We start from the raw sequence: 22,557 nt of genomic DNA on the forward strand, positions 1-22,557 counted from the left end.
GTTTTTGGACACAGAAGGCATGGACTTGGGAGAGAGGAAGGGAGGGAAAGAGATGCTGAGGTGGGGGAGGGAATGGGTTTTTGGACACAGAAGGCATGGACTTGGGAGAGAGGAAGGGAGGGAAAGATGCCGAGGTGGGGGAGGGAATGGGTTTTTGGACACAGAAGGCATGGACTTGGGATAGAGGAAGGGAGGGAAAGAGATGCTGAGGTGGGGGAGGGAATGGTTTTTTTGGACACAGAAGGCATGGACTTGGGAGAGAGGAAGGGAGGGAAAGAGATGCTGAGGTTGGGGAGGGAATGGGTTTTTGGCACAGAAGGCATCGACTTGGGAGAGAGGTAGGGAGGGAAAGAGATGGTTGTGTATACGGGGAATAGAAGAAAGGAGAATTTTTGGTCATAGGGAGGGAGTGAGGTACAGATAGTGGCATACCAAGGTGGGGTAGGTTGGGGGGTCTGCCCCGCCCTGCCCCTGGTTAACGTCCCAAGGGGGTGCACACCTGGCCACCCTCCAGTGTTCTCCCTAGGCCGGCAAACTGCGTCTCTTTAGCCACTTGAGTGCCACCGCCGCCATCGGGAACAGGCCGGCGCCAAGTTCTCTCTGCTTTTCCCTGTGGGGCCGACCAACTCTCGCCACTCCCGTCAATTCTGATGTCGGAGAGGACGTTCTGGGCCAGCCAATCTCTGCCTGGCTGGCCTAGAACGTCCTCTCCGACGTTAGAATTGACGTCGGGTGGCGAGAATTGGTCGGCCCCACGGGGAAGAGAAGCAGGGCAAACTCGGCGCCGGCCTGTTCCCAATGGCGGCAGTGGCAGCATTTTCCCAAAGGTGGTGGCATAAGGGAGGGCAGGGAGAAAGAAAGAAAGGGGGGGGACAGGAAGCCAGAAAGAAAGAAAGGGGGCAGGGTGAAACAAAGAAAAATGGGGAGAGAGAGAAAGACAGACACACAGAATGAAAGAAGGTACAGCGTGCTTTGTGATTTTAAAATTTTATTGTTGGTAGATCATTTTGACTTGGCCACAAAGGTAAGGGGGAGGGAGGGGAGCTGCTGAAAGACATCTAGTAATCCTTGCAGGCTTGACTGTGCAGGGAATTATTTTTGTAAAATCATGTTTTGTTATGTGACTGGCATTATTTAGACTTTAATTTCTGTGAATGAATAGAATGAAAATGATATAAATTACTTGCTTGTTTTTATGTGCGTGCGCTGAAGGAAAGTGGAGAGAGAGTGGGCTGAGGACGCTGAAGGGAAATGGGGAAGAGAGAGTGGGGAGAAGACGCTGATTTATAAATTGACAATTGTACAGAATATTGGTTCTTTTTTATATTCATCCATAGCTGCATGTTAATGATGTGCTCATATGCACTTATTTATCATCATAACATATACATCATCATTAACATGCAGCTGTGGATGTGTAAGGACAGGCTGAGGAGGATGGATGGGAAGGAAGGAAGGTGCACATATCAACATATCGTACATTTTTAACATGCATGATGCAGCTATAGGCAAGCTGAGGAGGATGGGATCATACTAATGTGTATGTTCAGATATGCGCTCAGATGTGTAGTTTTTTCTGATATATTTATTAAGCTTACAGTATTTATAAAAACACATTTAATACTTGTTACAAAAAATATTGTGCAATTGTGATCTACTTCTGGCCTACAAAGGTCAAAAGAAATCCTTAACTGAGATTTTACATTCAAAAGTGAATTATAGCTACTAGCACTATTATTTATTAGTTATTTATTATGCAGATGTTTGTTAGTTTGCTATTAGTTCAGTATTAGACATATGTTAGTTTAGAATAGATAGGTATAGATTAGTTTAGTTTAGGTTAGGTTAGGGCCCTGCTGAAAGAGTCTACCTTGACGTGGTTGCAGGCTTACAAATCTTTTGGTCAAAGAGTGCAGCGACAGAGAAAAGTATGTGTGTATTCGGCCCATGGAAGAAGGAGGGAGGGTCGGGGGGGGGAAGGGGTGCGTGGGGGGCCCAATAGGATTGCTCAGTAAGGGGCCCAGAAATTTCTGATGGCGGCCCTGGCTACTTCCCAGGTGAGCACCCACTCGAACATTAGAGATACTATCTCGATTTTTCCCTTGTAGGTTCCGTCACCATTTGTCTGAGCAGAGCCTCTTGAAAGGCATCCACAATCTCCCTACTTCTTTCCGATTCCGCAGACGGAACATTCCAGTCCGCATCCGGCAGGTTGAAATCTCCCAACAGCAGAACCTCCTCTTTCCTTCCAAACTTTTGGATATCCACAATCAGATCCTTATCAATTTGCTGCGATTGAGTCGGAGGTCTGTAGACTACACCCACGTAGATAGAAGTTCCATCTTCTCTTTTCAGAGCAATCCATATCGATTCTTCCTCTCCCCAGGTCCTTTGCATTTCGGATGCCGGGTGAGATAGTTTTCAAAGGGAAAGTATGCAAACACTCCTTCACAAAGTCCAGGGAGCATGCTTGATGTATCCCTTGGATATTTATTCCCAAACACAGGTTTTCATTCATTTCCAAATTTAATAAAGCCTTTGACTACATTTATAGGCAAATATTGGCTAATGCAGCATTTTCCAGTGAATACAGGCCTGATGTATTACCAGATAAGGGGTGCACAAGTAACATGAATCAGCTTTTATATATTTCAGTGAAGCACTTGAAGGGTGAATTGTAGAAAAGAAGAAACCAGAGAATAAGTCTTTTTGATATCTGGGGATTCATAAGATTCATACCAAAACTAGAATTTAATTATTTTTTGCTGAGAAAGATGTGCAGTAGCAAGCCAGATATCAATTTACTATCTTCCGGTACACTGTATACTGTGACATTCACATTCAATTGATTTAAAGGGATTATTGTCATAAAGCACATGACTTCTGGTCATTTTGAAAAGTCATTATATAAAACAGTCCCGCCACAGAACAGCATAGCAGCATTACATTTTAGCCAGCACTACTTACAAGATTATTAAAACAAGTTGCGTGAAGTAATCAGCTATGGATTACTAGTTGCTTTCCTCATCAAATAATGTATATGCTCGAATATAAACCAAGATTTTTGGGCCAAAAAAGTGATCCAGCACTGGCATCTTCCCAGATTCACTTTAAATCGTGGTGGTCCAGTGGTTAGCCAAGCTAGGATGGGAGCAAGCCCTCCTTCCCCCAAGGTGAGGTGTCTAGTCCTGTCATAGCTTTGGCTGGCTGTGCAATCACCACATGTTTATGCTTATTAAAAACTTTATATATCGCATAATAGCCAAAAAAGGATCCAAGCGGTTTACAATATATATTTCAAAACAATTAGAAAAAGAACTCCATTCCAAAATAGAAAAGGAAAGAAAAAAGAAAAGTTTTTTTTTAAATTCATAAAATCCTATAACAACTAAAATATCACAAATAAAAATTAATTAGATTAATACAAACTGAAAATTTTCTTAATAAATCAATAACTACATAAATACAGATTGCAGTCCCAAACTAGTTTCTTCAATTTTAAAAAACCATTGGAAAAAAAATGTGCTTTTAGATGTCTTTTAAAATTTACATATGACTCTTCTTTTCTCAATTCTATAGGCAGATTATTCCATAACCATGGAACTAAATAAAAAAATGCACAATCTCTAGTTGAGGCAAGATGAGCCTTCGAGATATGAGGAATGACTATCCTATTATCGTACAGAGATCATAATAAACGCCTTGGTGCATAAAATAAGACCAAGTTTGAAAGATATGATGGTTGTAACTGAAATAGTGCACAATGCGCCAACATCAAGATCTTAAATTTGATCCTAAATTCCACTGGTAACCCATGGAATTTCAAATACAAAGGTGTCACATGATCATGAATATATGCACGGCCTAACAATCGAATCGCAGCATTTAGTACTTCAACTGTCCTAATCCTATACCTGCATATACTAAATTACCATAATCTAACTTAAATTTTAATACAAAAGCATGAATTAACATATGTAATGATTTCTCATCCAAAAAACTGAAACTCTCTCCCTCTCCTTGCGATCACTCTCAGCTCCCTAGCAGAAAACAGGCCCATTGGCTGTAGCTTTCCTGTCCTGAGCACACAGCCCCATGATAGCTACCGCCTCCTGAGTCATCCTTCCCTGGCAGCAGCTCAACCTTTCCAAGCCCCCTTCCCCCACTGGTAGCTTCTTCCTAGGCTTATATTTTCATTGGTGGGTAGTAGTGCTGCCCGATTCAAGATTCGAATTGGTTCACCGATTCACTTTGGGTGAATCGATTCGAATTGATTTAAAATAACAAAAAATCGGCTTCCCGATTCGGCTGATGCTCCCCCCTCGCCCCCTAAAGCAGCAGCGGCAGCGCTGCTCTTGTTGGCCGGCCGCTGCTGCACCTGCTTTAGACGGCGAGGGGGGAGGGTCAGTCGCCCCCCGGCGTCTGGTCCCACCCCCCCTTGGCATCTGGCTTCCCCGCACCCATTTACCTTTGAAGAGTAGCCTGCACAGAAGATCGCAGCGTTAGCGAAGTCAGCAAACAGCTTCGGAGCTGTTTCCTCTGCCGCAGTCCCGCCCCTCCTCTGACGTCAGAGAAAGGGCAGGACCGTGGCAGAGGAAACTGCTCCGAAGCTGTTTGCAGACATCGCTAATGCCGCAATCTTCTGTGCAGGCTACTCTTCAAAGGTAAATGGGTGCGGGAAGGCCAGGGGGGAAGCCGGACACCAGTGGGAGGCCAGGGAGAACTCGCAGGCCTTCCGGGGAAGGGGGTATGTGAGCAGTCCTTTGGTGGGGGGGGACAGGCTTTTAGGGAGAACAGGCAGGCAGGCCTTCAAGGGGGGGAGAAAGGCCTTTAAGGGGGGAGACAGGCCTTCAAGGGGGAGACAGGCCTTTAAGGGGGGGGAGACAGGCCTTCAAGGGGGAGACAGGCCTTTAAGGGGGGAGACAGGCCTTTAAGGGAGGGGGCCCTGGTGTAGAAGTACACAGAAGGAAGGGGGGTTCAAAGAGACGTGCATATGCTGGACTTTGGGGGGAAGAAATAATGGGTCTAAAAATAGAGGAGAAGAAGAGAGATGATGGACAATGGGATTTAGGGAGGGAAGGAACAGAAAGGGAGAGAAGTTGGACACAAGGGATGGTGTGGAGAGGTGATAGAGATACTGGATAGGAGGGTAGTTGAGAAAAGAAAGGGAGAGATGGTGGACCCTGGGGTGGTGGGGAAGGAGGGAGAAATGCTGGATGAAAAGGTAGTTAAGAAAAAGTGGATCTGTGGAGGGAGATGAAAAAAAGGAAAGATGCCAGAGGACAGAGATGGCAGGTGGATGGTTAGCATGGAGAAAGAAGAAAGAAGGAGACCCTGGCAAGCAAGTTATCAGAAGACAACCAGAGCCTGGGACCAACAAGATTTGAATAATGACCAGACAACAAAAGGTAGGAAAAATAATTTTATTTTCTGTTTTGTGATTACAATTTGTCAGATTTGAAATGTGTATCCTGCCAGAGCTGGTGTTAGACCGCAAACGTGAGCTAGGATTTAACAGAGAGAGGAAAAGTCTCTTTTGTTTGTTGATTTTATTTACACCACAGCGCCAGTGTGGTTAGGAGAAGGCAAAGAGGGTGAAGAGGCTGTAAAATAAACCCACCAGGATGTTTGAAAAAAACACCCAATTGGGAAGGAAAATCGCATTGAATCTAAAAACCAATTCAATAGGCTGAATCAAATTTTTTTTTCCTGAATCGGGCAGCACTAGTGGGTAGTGGGTACAGGAGTGTCTCCACGCACTCTAACTCCTATTCCTATGCATATCCAGACCAGAAAATGGCTTTCAGGAGGTCCTGACAACCATGGAACCGGTACAGGCAAGGGTGATTCTCTTTCGCTCTTGCATGTGCCGATTCCAATTCAAGATGGCTACCGGAATCTCCTGGAAGCCATTTTCTGAGCCAGGCTTGTGCAGGAGCAGGAGCCAGTGGGGATACTTTTGTGCCCACTACCCATCAATGAAATGGTAGGTCCAGGAGGGGGCTGATGCTGGGGAGGTAAGCTTGGGAGGGAGGTTACCCTGGGGAGGGGGCTCAGGAGGAGGGCTGCCACCAGGGGTGGGATCAGGAAGGGAAAACTGCTGCTGGGTCCAAGTCTGGGTTTGGGGGTTTGATTTACAGCTTTGGTTTCTGCTGAAACTGAGTGGTCAATTTTGGTCACAGACAGTTTTGGCAGAAACCAAAGATTCTGGTTTCGGTCAAGCATTAGTATGCAAGCTGTGCACTAAAATTACAGAATAAGAATCATATGCATGAGTGCTAGTTTTCTAAAACTTATGCACACAAATTGGTGACTAGCTTGGTGACCTTTAATAGAATGAGGGGCACATGTCTGTTAGCACAAAGGAATCCTGCTTATTTCTTTTAGAGTTCAGTAGATATGATTTTCAAGGGCAAGCCTATTTTAAGTAAATGTTTCTCTCATGAGGGCACAGATTGATAAATATTTCATGAATAGGATTCAAAGACCAAATTAACATTCATTAGTTCAAAATTCTGGTATGCACTGGTGCGTTAATCATTATTTACTTCCTTTTAAAAATAACCCTGATTTTGATGTTCCTAAATTTAGCACTGTGGATTGAACAGCTCTAACAGAGTAACCATTTTATACCCTCCTATCAACTATAATAAAAGGCTAAGCGCGCATGCGCTGTTGAAAGATTGTGATTCCTGGTGGCGTGAGGTATGCTTCTGTGCCAGTCCTCACGGCGCCTGCGCTAGCTGGAGGGACGTGAGTGTGCAGAACACGCCAGCGACTCCTCCCTCCCGCTCCTCTTCAAAGCGGCCTGCTGAGGTTCGCCAGCCGCTGTAGCGAACTTCGCAGGCTGCTCTCCACCTTCCGGACATGGTGCTGAAGGAGCCGGGGTTGCCGCTGCTGCCATCCTCGCAGTCTTCCTGTAGCCCCGCCCACCGCCATTAAGCAGGAGAACCTGCTCGACGATCTGGGCCGAGAGGTGAACGATGCAGCCCCTGTCCTAGACCGACACCAGCTCCAGTTGAAGGGATGGAGGGAGGGTAAGAATGGGAGGGGGGGGTGGAAATGGAAGGGGGCCACAAGGCAGGCAGGCATTGAACAACAGGGGACCAGGGGGAGAGGGAAAGGGGGCTGCTTTGGGGGGAGGGGGCAAATAGAAATCATCAGGGGGGAACAGAAGGGGCCACGGAGCACGCAGGCATGGCACAACAGGGGGAGAGGGAAAGGGGGTTGCTATGGGGGGATGGATGTGCTGGGGCAGACAGCAATCATCGGGGGGGGAACAGAAGAGGGCCACGTAGCACGCAGGCATGGCACAACAGGGGGAGAGGGAAAGGGGGCTGCTAGGGGGAAGGAGTGTGCTGGGGGGCAGAAAACAATAATGCTTTGTTCTGGGGGGGACAGAAGGGGGCCACGGAGAGACAGGCAGGCATGGCGCAACAGAGAAATACAGGTTGGCAGGGGGCCAGGGAGAGACAGACAGACAGAATGAATGACAGACAGACAGCGTCCAAGGAAAGAGAGACAAAGAAAAAAACCCAGACAGAAAAAAACCCAGAAAAAACCCCAGAGAGACATCTGCTCTAGCATTCGTTAATGTAACGGGCTTAATAAACATAATAGTGTCTAAATAAACATAGAAACACAATGGCAGATAAAGGCCAAATGGCTATCCAGTTTGCCCATCTGCAGCATCCACTATCTCTTCCTCTCCCACGCTTTCTTGAATTCAGACATAGTCTTTGTCTTTTCCACCTCTACCAGGAGACTATTTCACGTATCTACCACCAGAGGAAGGGAGAAGGGAATGGTGACTTGTATACTGCCTTTCTTTGGTTTTGTTGGATCTTTGTTGGATGTCAACGGCTTAGTAGACAGTTAGGAATACTGAAGCAGTGCCCCCAGCCTTGATAAAGCATGGCGAAATGCGTTGGCCAGGGGAGCGTCATTTGAACGCTGAAGCATCTTTCCAAGCATTCATGCTGGAGATAACAATATACAAAAGCTAAGTTACTTAATTAATATTTATAAACTAAACTAAACTAAACTAAACTAAATCTTGGGTTTATATACCGCATCATCTCCACAGGTGGAGCTCGACACGGTTTACATGGTTAGTGAAGGAACGGAACTCCAGTAGATTTATAGAAGTAGGTAAGAAGAGAGGTTAGGTGTGATAATACTAGGGAGGGGATGAGGTTACGTTTTGGAGAAGAGCCAGGTCTTCAGAAGCTTACGGAATGGTAGAAGGGGGCTCAAGTTGCGGAGAGGGGAAGGGAAACTATTCCATAACTGAGCGATTCTGAAGTGGAGGGAGGAACCGAGTTTACCAACGAGGGAGATACCTTTTAAGGAGGGGAGGGATAATTTTAGTTTTTGCGTGGATCTAGTGAAGAATGGATTTGAGGAATTCCAGGATAGAGGAATAAGAGGTGGAAGGATACCGTGGAGGATCTTGAAGGTTAAGCAGGCACATTTAAAGTGGACCCTAGAGATGACAGGAAGCCAGTGGAGCTTGGACAGGAGCGGAGAGACATGGTCAAATTTACTTTTTGAGAAGATAAGTTTGGCCGCTGTGTTCTGGATTAGTTGGAGTCTGTGGAGGCTTTTCTTTGTTAAGCTAAGGTAAATGGAGTTGCAATAGTCCAATCTGGAGAGGATGATGGACTGTACGAGCACGGCAAAGTGTTTTTGGTGGAAGCAGGACCTCACTTTCCTCAGCATGTGAAGGCTGTAAAAGCATTTTTTTATCAGGGAATTGAGGTGGTCGTTGAAGGATAGCGAGGAATCTATGGTGATGCCCAGAACTTTGCTAGAGAACTCCAGTTGTAGAGAGGAGCCTGTGGGCAGTGGGATGGAAGTGGGTAGATGATCAAGTTTAGGGCCAAGCCAAAGTAGTTTGGTTTTGGACTCGTTCAGTTTCATTTGTACAGCGAGGGCCCAGGATTGAAGGTTGGTTATGCATGAAGAGATGTTTGCTGCGAGATTGGTGAGGTTTGCGTCGGTCTCGAGGAGGACCAGGATATCGTCTGCGTAAGTGTAGAGTGTTTCTAGGGGGGAAAGGTGGAGGAGGTTCAGGGAGGACATATAAATGTTGAAGAGGATAGGAGATAGGGGGGAGCCTTGTGGGACTCCACATGTCGGTTTCCACGGGGAGGATGAGGTACCATTCTTGGTAACGTTGTAAGAGCGAGAGCGTAAGAAGTTTGAGAACCAGTCAAGGACTGTGGAGCTAATGCCTATCTCGGAGAGTAAGAAGATTAGAATGTCATGATGGACAACGTCGAAGGCTGCAGAGAGGTCGAATTGGAGGAGAACGGCAAATTTTTTGTGAGAATGAAGTTGTTGGATCTTCGAGATTAGGGAAATCAGGAGGGTTTCAGTACTGAAGTTGGGTCTGAAGCCGTATTGATAGGGTAGGAGGGTAGAGAATCTTTCCAGGTAGGCTGAGAGTTGGGAGGAGACAATGGACTCAAGCAGTTTGGTTAGGAGCGGAATGTTCGCTATAGGGCGGTAATTGGATGGGATGGAGGGATCTAGGTCAGCTTTCTTCAGTAGGGGGGTCAATGCAATGTGTCCCATTTCAGGTGAGAAGAGGCCCGATAATAGGGCAGAATTTATGAGTTTGGTGAGAGATGAGATGGCCTGTGCGGGTATTTTCTCAAATAGATAGGATGGAAATGGATCCAAGGTGCAGTTGCAGGATTTCAATTTCTGGCAGAGCTTGAGGACCTGCGATTCGGATACTTGCTCAAAGGCAGTCCAGGATCTATTGACTGGGACAGGGGTGGTGACATTTGGAGTAGGAATGGGGGTGGCGAACACTAGAGAATTGTAGGAGACTACGGGAGGGAAAGAGCTTCTTAAGGCGGTGACCTTTCCATTGAAAAAGTTTGCTAGTAGGTCGGCTGATGGGGAGGAGGGGAGTATGGAAGGGTTGGTGTTGGGGATTAGGGAGCGCCAGATATTGAACAGCATGCTGTTCTGGTTGTTTGATCTGGAGATCTTGTCACCATAGAAGTTTTTCCTAGCACTTTTGAGAGTGTTGTTGTAAAGTTTAATGTTGACTCTCCAGATTTGTTTGTCTGTGGGGGATTTAGATTTTTTCCATATGCGTTCCAGGGATCGACATTTTTGTTTTAGTACCCTGTGGTGTGGGAGGTACCAGGGGGCCTTACGGGAGTAGGTGACGGTTTTGGTGGAAAGCGGGGCAAGAGAGTGGTAGGTGGATTTTGAGAGAGTAATCCAGTTGTGCCAGTTGGTTACAGAATCTGAAGGCTTAGGCTTGGATGAGAGATTGTTGAGGAATTTGGACCAGAACTGATCACTTGAAATTTTCTTGCGGAAAGTAATGGACTTGGAGGTGTGGGGTGAGGTTCCAAGGTGTGACATGAAGATGGGGAGGCAGAAGGATCCTAAGAAGTGGTCGGACCAGGGAACGTGGTCCCAGCGGATGTCATCGATCGAAGTTTTGTAATCCGTGAGATCGAGGAAGCTGATGAGGTCTAGTGTGTGGCCTCTATCATGGGTTGGAGAGGGGACAGGGGGGGAGAAGCCAAGGGATGTGAGGAAATTATTGAAATCAGATGCATCCTTGCAGGTGGTGTCATCGAGGTGGAGGTTAATATCTCCGATGATCAGTAGTCTTTGGAACTTGAGGAACGCGTTAGATATGGTCTTGTAAACAAGCTCGGAGGAATTGCTCCAGGGGGTGGGTGGGCGATATAGTAATAAGATACCCAGTGGGTGAAGATGGAGCTCATCATTGACTGAGGCTAACATGTATTCTAGTGAATGATGGCTGCCTTTTTCGAGGAGCTGAACATCGAAGAAAGATTTGTAGAGGAGTGCCAGGCCGCCTCCTTTTCGGTTTAATCTAGGAGAAAAGAGGCCTTGGTAGCCCTGAGGGCATAGCTCGTTTTGTGTATAGAGATCGTCTTTGGTGATCCAGGACTCTGTGATGCAGAAGAATCCAGGATCAGAGTCCGCGAGAAGGTCTTTCACAATTTGGGTCTTGTTGCATACGGATCTGGCGTTGCAGTAAAGTAACGGGACTGGGGTTAGAGAGTAGGGGGCGTGGTTGGGAAGGTTGGCAGGGGGCACAGGCTTTAAAGAGGCGAGGTTGGCTTTGCGGTGTTTTTGTTTGTAAGAGTGACTTCTGGTGCGCATCAGCGTGGGAATTTTGAGGCCGGGGCAGGTAATAGTGACATTTGGGGAGTCTGGTATGTTGGGGGAGGGGGGTATCAGGCAGAGGGAGATCTTGAGAGAAGAGCAGAGAAAGAGAAAAAGGAGCCAGAAGGGAGGCTTCATGATGGAACTTGGGAAGCCTTTTAAGCTGAGAGGCAGAGCTTGTTTGGATCGTGTGTGGAACAAAATGCTAAGTGGGGAGAGACTTAGCGACAGCACAGAGACAGGTAGAAGCAGTATGCAGGAGGAGGGTGTGGAAAGGTGTCAGTTTTTTTTTATTTTTTTTTTTTAACGTTTATTGGGAGTGGAACTGAGCGGTTAGAGGACAACACAAGAGGGGGTGAGCGTTAAACCCGAATCCCAGCAATGAGAATGGGTTACTATCTGAGACTATGATCCTTTTAGTTCAGCGTCTAACAGATTCCTAGAAATACAATGAAATACAATGAAACACAAATTTGGCGGCTGAACCATATGTACTGACCTCGGAAGGAGTACAGTTTAGCAGCTAATAGAATCCAATGAAATACAATGAAGTATAATGAGATACAAATTTGGCGGGGGCAGGAGGAACTTGGAACTATTTACAACAATTATTTATAAACCTTTCAAAAAACCTGACCTAAGGAGTTAATCGACTCCAGGGGTCATTCTGATATCCCTTTTATAAAAATTGATAAAAATTGATGAATCATTTGTTTTGCGATTTGCACACCACTATTGATATTGGATTGGTTCCCCTTTTGGTGGTTATATATTCACTACATATTTGTTGAGAATTTCTTTGGCTTTGGCATTTCAAAGCTGTCATTCAAAGCGGTGGGCACTGGAGGATTAAGTGACTGGCCCAGAGTCACAAGGAGTAGCACTGGGATTTGATCTCACAACCTCTGGGTGCAGAGCTCTACCAACCAGAGAGCTGCATAGGAACGAGGTCAATGGGAGATCCCACGGGGATGGGTCTGCTTTGTTCAGGGATCCCGCAAAGGTGGTAACTTGCTCCAGCATTGGGTCCTATGCAGCTGCACTCCCTTGCTCTTTTCAGGCCACCAGCAGCATTCCTTCACTCCTCCATGTTACCGGTAGCTGACCCAGAAATCTACTGAGTTTCCAAGTTTATTTAGGTTTTGATATACCATGACTGAATGGTGTACAATTTTTAAAAATGGAGTAAGAATAACTTACGTAAAAGAACTAAATTGTACATCTAATATAATAAAACGATAAGCCGCGCATGCGCACTTCCTATGCGTGCGTCCGTTTTCTGTGAGCTGTAGCTAGGAAGTGCGCATGCGCGGCTTACGGTCTGGCCTTCCCTGCTCTCCACTTGCGGAGCGGCGGCTGCCAGCCGCTAGCACCCCCTGCCCTCTCCGTCGCCTGGCTCCCTTGCTGGGGTTTTTCGCACCCCCTGCCCTCTCCGTCGCCTGGCTCCCTTGCTGGGGGTTTTCGCGGTGGCGGCTCCTCTTGCATCCGGCCCTGTGTTGCCGTTGCCAAAATTTGGCTCACCGTTCCTTCCCTTCCTCCATCAGGTACAGTTCAGCTCCACCTATGTTAAAAGGAGCTGCTTTGAAATTGGAGCCCTGCCGCCACCGTAACACGTTCTCTCTGCCGCGGTCCCATATGTCAGAGAAGGGGCGGGTCCAAGGCAGAGGGGAAAGTGCTACGGCAGTGGCAGGCCTCTGATTTCGATGCGGCTCCTTTTAACATTGGTGGATTCACTGCACCTGATGGAGGGAGGGAAGGAAAGGTGGTTGTGCGTTGTTGAGCCCCTCTTTGCCCTCAGACCCTCTCCTAACTCACTATCTGCGCATTGTGGATGCTCCCTCCTGTCTCAGACCACTGGGGGGAGGTGCCTGTCTTCAGCTGCCGGGATGGAGGGAGGGAAGAAGAAAGAAGGGGCCCTGGCAAGCCAGTTATCAAAAGCCAACCATAGCCTGGGACCCCTACATGATATGAATAATGACCAGACAACAAAAGGTAAGAAAAATAATTTTATTTTCTGTTTTGTGATTACAATATGTCAGATTTGAAATGTGTCTTGAAGGAGGCTGCCGCCACGGCTTTGGACAGAGGGGTACCATTTTCGTTGGAGCCGGCCTTCGGAGAGGCTTGGGACGCGGGGACGGATGCGGGAGGGGCTGCCGCTGCGAAGGGCTTTGGTGGGTGAGCCAGCCAGACCGCGAGTGTGGGGCCGTTGTAAGCGCGGATTGGTCAAGGAGCCACCCGCAAACAGCTTTGCTCTGGGGGGAAGACAGAAGGAGCCATGGAAAGACAGGGAGAGGGTTAGGGGGGAGGAGTGTGCTGGGGGAGACAGAAGGGGCCATGGAGAGATAGGGAAAGGGGGCTGCTTTGGGGGGAGGGGTGCTGGGGACAGACAGCTTTGCTCTGGGGGGAAGACAGAAGAGGGCCATGGAGAGACACTTGGGGGGGAGGTGGGTGCTGGGGGCAGACAGCTTTGCTCGGGGGAGAGGGGAGGGGGACACAGAAGGATAAAGACAGCGGCCAAGGAGAGAGAGATAAAGAAACACAGACAGACAGACACATCTATTCTAGCACCTATTAATGTAACGGGCTTAAAAACTAGTTACATATAATTAGATATATATGATACATAAAGAAAAATAATATAGGGAGCTAGGAAAGAACTACATTGTCTTGATAGAAAAGAAGGGAAAAGGAAATTGCATGAAGATAAAAGGGTGAGAGTAAGGAAAGGTTCTTAGAAAAATTGATGATCTACAATGTGTCAGAGGGAAGGCTTCCAGATCAGCCGCCGGTAGGGTGGAGGAGCGAAGGAATGCTACTGGCAGTCTGAAGAAAAAGACTGATAAGATGCTTCAGGGGCTGGGGGTGAATGGGAAGAGAGGGAAATAGATGCTGTATGGGCTAGGGCAGGGTTGACAATCTGAGGCTCTTCTCCTATGGCCCCCTAGACCTACGAAGTATCTGGAGGTCCAGTGGGGGCCTTCTTGACAGGAGCGCCGCTGCCTTCTAAAATGACTGCTGCAACCTTTCACGGTACTGCAGGAAATGCCCCGAGCACCTGCGAAAGGTTGTGGCAGCCATTTTAGAAGGCAGCCACGAGGAGGCAGGAGCAAAAGGGCCACGCTCCTGCCACCGGTGGCATTCATGGAACCGGCACAACTTAGGGGAAATACTTTGATACAGCCCCTATGGGCGAAACATAGTCTATGTCGGACGAATAATCCCTATGCTATGCTCCTAAAGAGATGAGTATTTAAAAATGATTATTTAAAATACTATTTAAGAATATTAAAAACTATATTATAAATAAAAAAATTATCAAAAAAGAAAAAGACCAATGGTGATCTTGGTGCTATTTGATCTGTGTGCTTAAGTTTTGTCACATGGCAGCACCGCTGAGGTTTATAAGGTGGAATACTTAAGGTACTATGTATGAAGTGATTAATATATTATCAGCCAGTGGTGGATCTGACCCTAGAAATGCACATTTAAATTAAATAGTGGAGAAAAAGCCTCAAGCATATATAATTTGAAACAGTAATCTATTCAAGATTTCAAGCCATTCATAGTCTTATCATGGGCAAATAAAACTCCACTATAAACAAATGTGACTTTAGCAACTGGATCAAATGTCCACCACTGTGCACAGGGAAACGAAAAAGAAAAGCAGATGCCACTTAGCTCAAAAGCTGGCCTTCATACTCCAAACGATGTCATTCTCTCAGCATTCAATCTTCCGTTGTTACAGCCAGCGTTCAAGTCTCCAACAAGGGACCTTGTTTTTGCCATAAAATCGGCTGCGTCAGGGAGCGTTGTTTGTTTACACCTCAAGCCTTTACTTGCTGGGATCTGTATTATCCCCGGTGGCCAGCACCACTGCAATTAGTCCTGGATATTCAATGTCAGTGCCAGGACATGGCCCGGCACTAAATATCCAGGGCTAATTTATCCAGTGACAGAATTGAAAAAAAAACCCCACCGATTGCAGCCAGCTGAACAGCAGCCAGTATGTGCACAAGCTGATTGCCACGTACCAATTCTTATTTATTTAGGCCCTCTTTTACTAAGCCGTGGTAGATGTTTCTACCGCGGGCTAGAGTGCTAAATGCTAAACGGCGCCCAGCACACGCTGACCTGAACACCGGCTGAAAAGCAGGCAGAAGGCAGAGAGGAGGTAAGAAGACCTCAGGAGAGAGACAGGAGGCAAAAGGCAGGGAATAAAAGTGATCCACAGCAGGGGCAGCGGCGAGAGTTAGCTCCGCCCACTCCCAAGCGTCAGCGAGGTCAGAGCCCGAACTCCCCCTTGAAAGGGGGCGGAGCCAACGGCGCCCAGCCGTCTACTATCAAGAACACCGAGGAGGACTGAACGGTAAAGAAGCGACAAACACAGAAGGTAAGGAAGAGACAGACGCCAAGGGAACAATCCCACACATACAATCAAGGTGAGGTAGAGCGGAGACAGCACACACAAAAGACACAGCAAGGCAAGTAACATAAGGAAGCAGCAGGCAAGGAACACAAGCACACACGAGGGAAGCAAGAAATGGAAGCCCAAGGAAGTCAGAAGGTGAGCTTTCCGGTCTTCTGTATCGGCTGCAATATGTATGACTACCTCCCTTCGGGGATCCAGGCATACATTTGCAATCGATGCATGGAGATGGATAGCTTGAAATGTCAGGTAAGACTATTGGAAGGAACAGTGATGGAACTCGAAGACAGAATCCGAGCACAGGAGAAGATTCTAGTGGAGTACAGCCCAAACGACGAGGTCAAGGAACTAGAAATGTTCATAGAGGAAGCTCATCAGCACCACGTAGAGATCCCAGGGCTGGAAAACTGTACTCAAGAAACCCATGTGAGGAGAGAAGACACCCATGCAAACACAGAAGAAACCGAAGACGAGGTAGGAGACAACCGCACACCAGGAGAAATAGTGAGAGCACAGGAAGACATCCCCCCACCCAAAGAACAGGAAACAATTTCAAGAGTATCATTGGAGGAAGAAGACTGGCCCTACTCCAAGGACGTGGACCTACGCCCCCCAAGGAACTCCCGAATAAAGAAGATGGGGATCATCGTAGGCGACTCCATTATACGACATGTGGACAGCCACACCGCAGGAGGAAGAGAGGACAGAGTCGTCACCTGTCTGCCTGGAGCAAGAGTGAAGGATGTGACCAACAGGATCTCCAGGATCATAGATGGCGCAGGGGAGAGGACACCGCTGTGCTTATCCACGTGGGAACAAATGATGTGAGCGGGCGGAAGTATGACAGGGAAGAGCTGAAGGGCCAGCTCCGCTCACTCGGAAGACAACTGAAGATCAGGGAGGTGAGGGTGGCCTTCTCTGAGATCCTCCCAGTACCAAGAGCGGATGGAAAGAGACAAGGGGAATTGCAAGTAATCAACGCCTGGATGAGACGATGGTGCGAAGAAGAAGGCTTCGACTTCGTGCGCAACTGGATGGCGTTCTGGGGAAAAAGCAAGTACTACAGAAGGGACGGACTACACCTCAACAAGGAAGGAGCACGAGTTTTGGCAGGCAACATGAAGAAGGCAATCGAGAAGGCTTTAAACTGAAAGATAGGGGAAAGCCGACAGTCGACCACCGGTCGATGGCACGGATAGCAGGATGCCCCGACGAAGAAGCCAAGGACTACTACTCCTACACAAGAGAAGACGACCCCACAGCCAATAAGGGAGAAAAAGCAGGAAGGGACAACTCAGACACAGGAGAGGACGACCACACAGCAAACAAGGGTGATAACACAGGAGCAGTAAAGGATACCGTATTTGAAACTATAGGGACGGCCAAGAGTAGAAGGTCCAAAAAGGTAACACAAAGGGAATTTAGATGTATGTATACGAATGCTAGAAGTCTAGGTAACAAAATGGGGGAACTAGAGACAATAGCGAGACATGACATATTGGATATCATTGGCATAACAGAAACATGATGGAATGAAGAAAACAAATGGGACACAGTACTACAGGGATACAAACTGTATAGAAGAGATCGAGTAGGGCAGAAAGGTGGAGGTATTGCTCTATATGTTAAGGAGGGAATAGATTCTGTTGAAATGGTTACAACAGAAATGAAAGAGAAGCTTGAGTCACTCTGGATCAAAATTCCTGGTCAATATGGTGCAGATACGAAAATTGGCCTTTACTATCGTCCCCCAGGACAGGCGGAGGAAACTGACTCAGAAATGATGGAAGAAATCAAACAAGAATGCAAGACGGGCAATGTAATTGTATTGGGAGACTTCAATTTCCCAGGGATAGACTGGAAACTAGCAACCTCCAACTGCGGCAAGGAGGCCAAGTTCCTGGATGTGCTAGGGGATTGCTTCCTGGAACAAATGGTAAAAGAGCCGACAAGAGGCAACGCCACCTTGGACTTGATCCTAAATGGCCTCACGGGACCGATAACAGAAGTGGAAGTCGTGGTTCCACTGGGAACGAGTGATCACAATGTAATCAACTTTAAACTTGACATCGGGAAAGGGAAACATGCCAAAACCTTAACCACCACCTTAAACTTTAAAAAGAGTAAATACGATCGCATGAGGGCCATGGTAGAAAAACGACTAGAGAAGATGGTGGACAAACTTGAAACGGTAGATCAGGCATGGTCCCTACTGAAAAATACTATCACAGAAGCACAAGATCTCTACATTCCGAGGATTTCCAAAGATCGGAGAACAAAGAGCAAAAGAGAACCGGCATGGCTTACCATACAGGTGAAGGAAGCCATAAAAAAAAAGAAGGACTCTTTCAAAAAATGGAAATGCATAAAGACAACCGAAGCCTGGAACAAACATAAAGATGATCAGAAGAAATGTCACAAGGCGGTGAGGGATGCCAAACAGGATTATGAGGAAAAAATAGCCCAGGAGGCCAAAAACTTCAAGCCCTTCTTTAGATACGAGAAAGGGAAAAAACCTGCAAAAGAGGCAGTGGGACCCCTGGACGACCAGGGAAGAAAAGGGTACATCAAGGAAGATAAACAAATCGCAGACAAATTAATTCCTTCTTTGCGTCTGTCTTTACGAAGGAAGACACCTCAACAATACCTGAAGCAGAGAAAGTGTTTCCAGGAGAAATAGAGGACAGCCTCACCACAGTTGAAGTGGACTTAGACCAGATATACTATCAGATCGACAAACTTAAAAGTGACAAATCCCCTGGACCGGATGGAATTCACCCGAGAGTCTTAAAGGAATTGAAGGTTGAAATCGGAGAGTTATTGCACAAACTTGCAAACCTGACAATCAGAACTGGACAGATACCGGACGACTGGAGGATAGCGAACGTCACGCCAATTTTCAAAAAAGGATCGAGAGGGGAACCGGGCAACTATAGGCCTGTGAGTCTTACGTCGGTCCCCGGCAAGATGGTTGAAGCACTGATCAAGGATAGCATAGTCCGGCACTTGGACGCACACGACTTGATGAAACCCAGTCAACATGGATTCAGGAAAGGGAAATCATGTTTGACGAATTTACTCCAATTTTTTGAGACCGTAAACGAGCAAATTGATAGTGGGAAGCCTGTGGACATAATATACTTGGACTTCCAGAAAGCGTTCGACAAAGTTCCACACGAAAGACTTCTCAGGAAACTACAAAGCCATGGCATAGAGGGAGATATACAAAGATGGATAGGCAAATGGCTGGAAAACCGAAAGCAGAGAGTGGGCATAAATGGGAAGTTCTCCGACTGGGAGAAAGTGACTAGTGGTGTACCCCAGGGCTCGGTACTTGGGCCGATCCTTTTTAATATTTATATCAATGACCTGGAGGAAGGAACATCCAGTGAGATCATCAAGTTTGCAGACGATACAAAACTATGCCGGGCAATCAGATCGCAGGAGGATAGAGAGAAACTCCAGAGCGACTTGTGTCGGTTAGAAACATGGGCGGAGAAATGGCAGATGAAGTTCAATGTGGAGAAATGCAAGGTAATGCATTTAGGCAATAAGAATAAGGAATACGAGTATACAATGTCAGGTGCAACTCTGGGGAAGAGTGAACAAGAAAGGGACCTGGGTGTACTGATAGATAAGACCATGAAGCCGTCGGCACAATGCGCGGCAGCGGCAAAGAAGGCAAATAGAATGTTGGGCATGATAAAGAAAGGAATCTCGAGTAGATCGGAGAAAGTTATAATGCCGCTTTATAGGGCAATGGTCAGACCACACTTGGAATACTGCGTCCAACATTGGTCTCCCTACCTAAAGAAGGATATAAAACTGCTGGAGAGGGTGCAGAGACGAGCAACAAAACTGGTGAAGGGTATGGAGAGACTGGAATATGAGGATAGACTTATAACACTAGGATTGTTCTCCCTTGAGAAAAGGAGAATGCGTGGGGATATGATCGAGACCTTCAAAATACTGAAAGGAATCGACAAAATAGAGCAGAGAAGATTATTTACACTGTCCAATTTGACACGGACTAGAGGACATGGAATGAAGCTGAGGGGGGACAGGTTCAGGACTAATATCAGGAAGTTCTGCTTCACTCAGAGAGTGGTTGACACCTGGAATGCCCTCCCAGAGGAGATTATTGCGGAATCGACCGTCCTAGGCTTCAAGAGCAAACTAGATGCATATCTCCTTAAGAGAGGCATATAAAGATATGGTGGACTATAAATTACGCCAGGTGTACACCTGGCGGGGCCTCCGCGTGTGCGGATCGCCGGACTTGATGGACCGAAGGTCTGATCCGGTGATGGCAGTTCTTATGTTCTTATGTTCTTATGTTCTATGAGCGTTGAAGCAGCATTGGAGAATTTAGCGCTCCAGGCCGTGGTAGAAACCTTTACCTTGGCTTAGTAAAAGGGGAGGGGGGTGGGTAATGAGCTAAAATTTTAGCATCAGTTAAAGCACAGTACACATCATCAAGCACCACTAAATCTGACTTTCCATTTTCTGATACTGCCTTACAAGTCATACTGCTTGATGTTTTAAAAGCTTTAATAAAATACAGTGTGAATGTGGTATAAGGCAGTGTTTCTCAACTCAGTCCTGGAGTACCCCCTGGAGTATCCACAATGAATATGCATGAAATAAATTTGCATATAATGGAGGCAATGTATGCAAATCAAGTTTTATGCATATTCATTGAGGATATCCTGAAAACCCGACTGGCAAGGGAGTACTCCGGGACCGAGTTGAGAAACACTGGTACAAGGTATGGCTGTGTGCCTTTCTTATAGCTTCTCTGAGGTTGGGATATGAGAAGACCCATGGGTATAAATGAAGAAAAATGTTCAGTGTATTCAAGAAAACACCAGAGCCCAACTTATGAAAGCTCGCTGACCCGTATTGTGGTTTGGTATAAATGAAAATTTCTATTTGCAGGCTGCAAGATAAAAACAATTGTAATGACTTGGCCTCAAAAAATACAATCACAACTCTTGCTCTCTATTGAAAAGTGTGGACTTCATTACTTACCAACTGACAGCCTTCAAGGGAGTTTACCAACTGAGCATTTTGACAAGAGAGAATGGAACCAGCCAAATTCAGCATCACACACACTGCAGAGAGCAGCATGAAAAAGGTTATCTGGAAGGAAAAAGCACACAAATTACTCCTTGCAAAAAAAAAAAAAAATGAAGGGAAATGTTTTTCTTTGCATATAATTCTAGCTTCTAAAATTATTAAAGGGCCCTTTTCACTCAAGTACATTAAGCACTTACCCCCAGATTCCATATGACACCTAAAACTGCATGCCCAAATTTGGATGCATGCTCAAGTTGCAAGCACATTTTGAATAATGAGCAATTGGAGAGCAATGATTGGGTGCTAACAACTGATCATTGCATTTAATTGGCATGCTTATCTTGCTAAGTGCAATTCTATAAGGATCTACATGCAGATTTTTAAGTATGCAGCTCAAAGAAGGTGTGGTCATGGGAGGAGAATGGGTTGGTCAGGGGCTTTCACTAAAGATGTATGTCGTATTATAGAATTCAGGGGATCTGCATCTATCTTACGTGTCAAGATTTATACCAAAATTCAGTTGGTGTAAATCCTTGCACTCAAAATTTGGCATGGATCCCAGTGCTACGTGCTGTTTTAGGAACAGCACACAACTCGGAGTACCCTTTATAGAATAGTGCTCCACACAGATTTTTTTCAGCCAGCCGTCTTAGTGGCTGTCTTAGCGGGGGCACCAACATCTCTTCTCCTGTCAGCTTACTCTTCAAATCTTCACCAGCAGCGAGCAGCATCTTCTGCCTGCTGGTTGTGCCGGCCTCAGTTCTCCCTCTGACATCACTTCCTGGTCACAGGAAGTGACATTAGAGGGAGACCTGAGGCTGTCCCAAGCATTAGGTAGGAGATGCTGCTCACTGCAAGTGAAGATTTGAAGAAGTATGCCAGAGGAGGGGAGGCTTGAGCAGGGAACAGCGCGGGGGCGCAAGGCATGGTGATGCCAGGGGCCACCAACTCGGGCGCCTCCTTCTCTCACTGTTTTTAGCATCCAAATTTGGGTACCACTGACTGAATTTAGTTCTTAACAAGCAGTTATGTAGCACATGGAAATAGGCTACTGCACATTGGCGCTAAAGGATTTGTGGTAGTTTGCCTGTTACCACACAGTAAACTATGTATTCCTTAATTTTTCATATTTTCTATGTCAGGGGGCAAGGCACAGCTGGTAAGTTGGCATGGAAAATTCTTAGCCAGCTAGCACATTACACTTTTGTGGGCTAATTGACACTTTAAGGTTGAAACAGCATTAGAAAAAAATGGTTCCACTCATACTGGTTGCCACGTAAAATTTACAGCAACTGTGCAGTAGCATAAAGCTATGGTAACTACAAATTTTACCAAAATTTAGTTATAGGGCTCCTAAATGGATTTAAAAAAAAAACCTTTGGGATTTGCTTTGTAATGTGTGGTACATTTTGGTAGTAGCCACATTTAATGCATTTCAATTATAAAACCTGCATTTCAACTATAAAACCTGTGTGGTAACTGTTGGGAGTCATGGTCACCATCTGCCCTACAGTTTCCACACAGTGGACATTCACAACACAGTAAATGCACTAGCAGACAATATGATAAATGCTGATGTCCCGATGCTTTAAATGAGTGGCTAAATGAAAGTAATTGGTTAAATCCATGTCATTTTTGGCTTCAGACCTCAATACAGTATGGAGATACTTCTTATATCTCTGCTAGATGATCTCCACAGAAATCGTGACGCATCTGGAGTACTGCGTCCAATCCTTAAGAAGGATATGGCGATACTCGAGAGGGTTCAGAGGAGAGCGACACGTCTGATGAAAGGTTTGGAAAACCTTTCATACGCTGAGAGATTGGGAAAACTGGGACTTTTTTCCCTGGAGAAGAGACTTAGAGGGGATATGATAGAG

The 22,557-nt window shown here is 46.3% G+C and overlaps 1 protein-coding gene across 1 annotated transcript in view; it reads right to left on the reverse strand.

Annotated features, from left to right (window-relative positions):
- Positions 1-22,557, reverse strand: part of FAM189A1 (family with sequence similarity 189 member A1) — a 748,741-nt gene that overhangs the window by 189,980 nt on the left and 536,204 nt on the right. Inside the window, exon 3 of the mRNA XM_033920182.1 lies at positions 20,630-20,740. Coding sequence (XP_033776073.1) covers positions 20,630-20,740 — 111 coding nt within the window. The remainder of the gene's footprint in view (positions 1-20,629; positions 20,741-22,557) is intronic.

Source organism: Geotrypetes seraphini, chromosome 14, assembly GCF_902459505.1.
Source record: "Geotrypetes seraphini chromosome 14, aGeoSer1.1, whole genome shotgun sequence".
Lineage (NCBI taxonomy): Eukaryota > Metazoa > Chordata > Amphibia > Gymnophiona > Dermophiidae > Geotrypetes > Geotrypetes seraphini.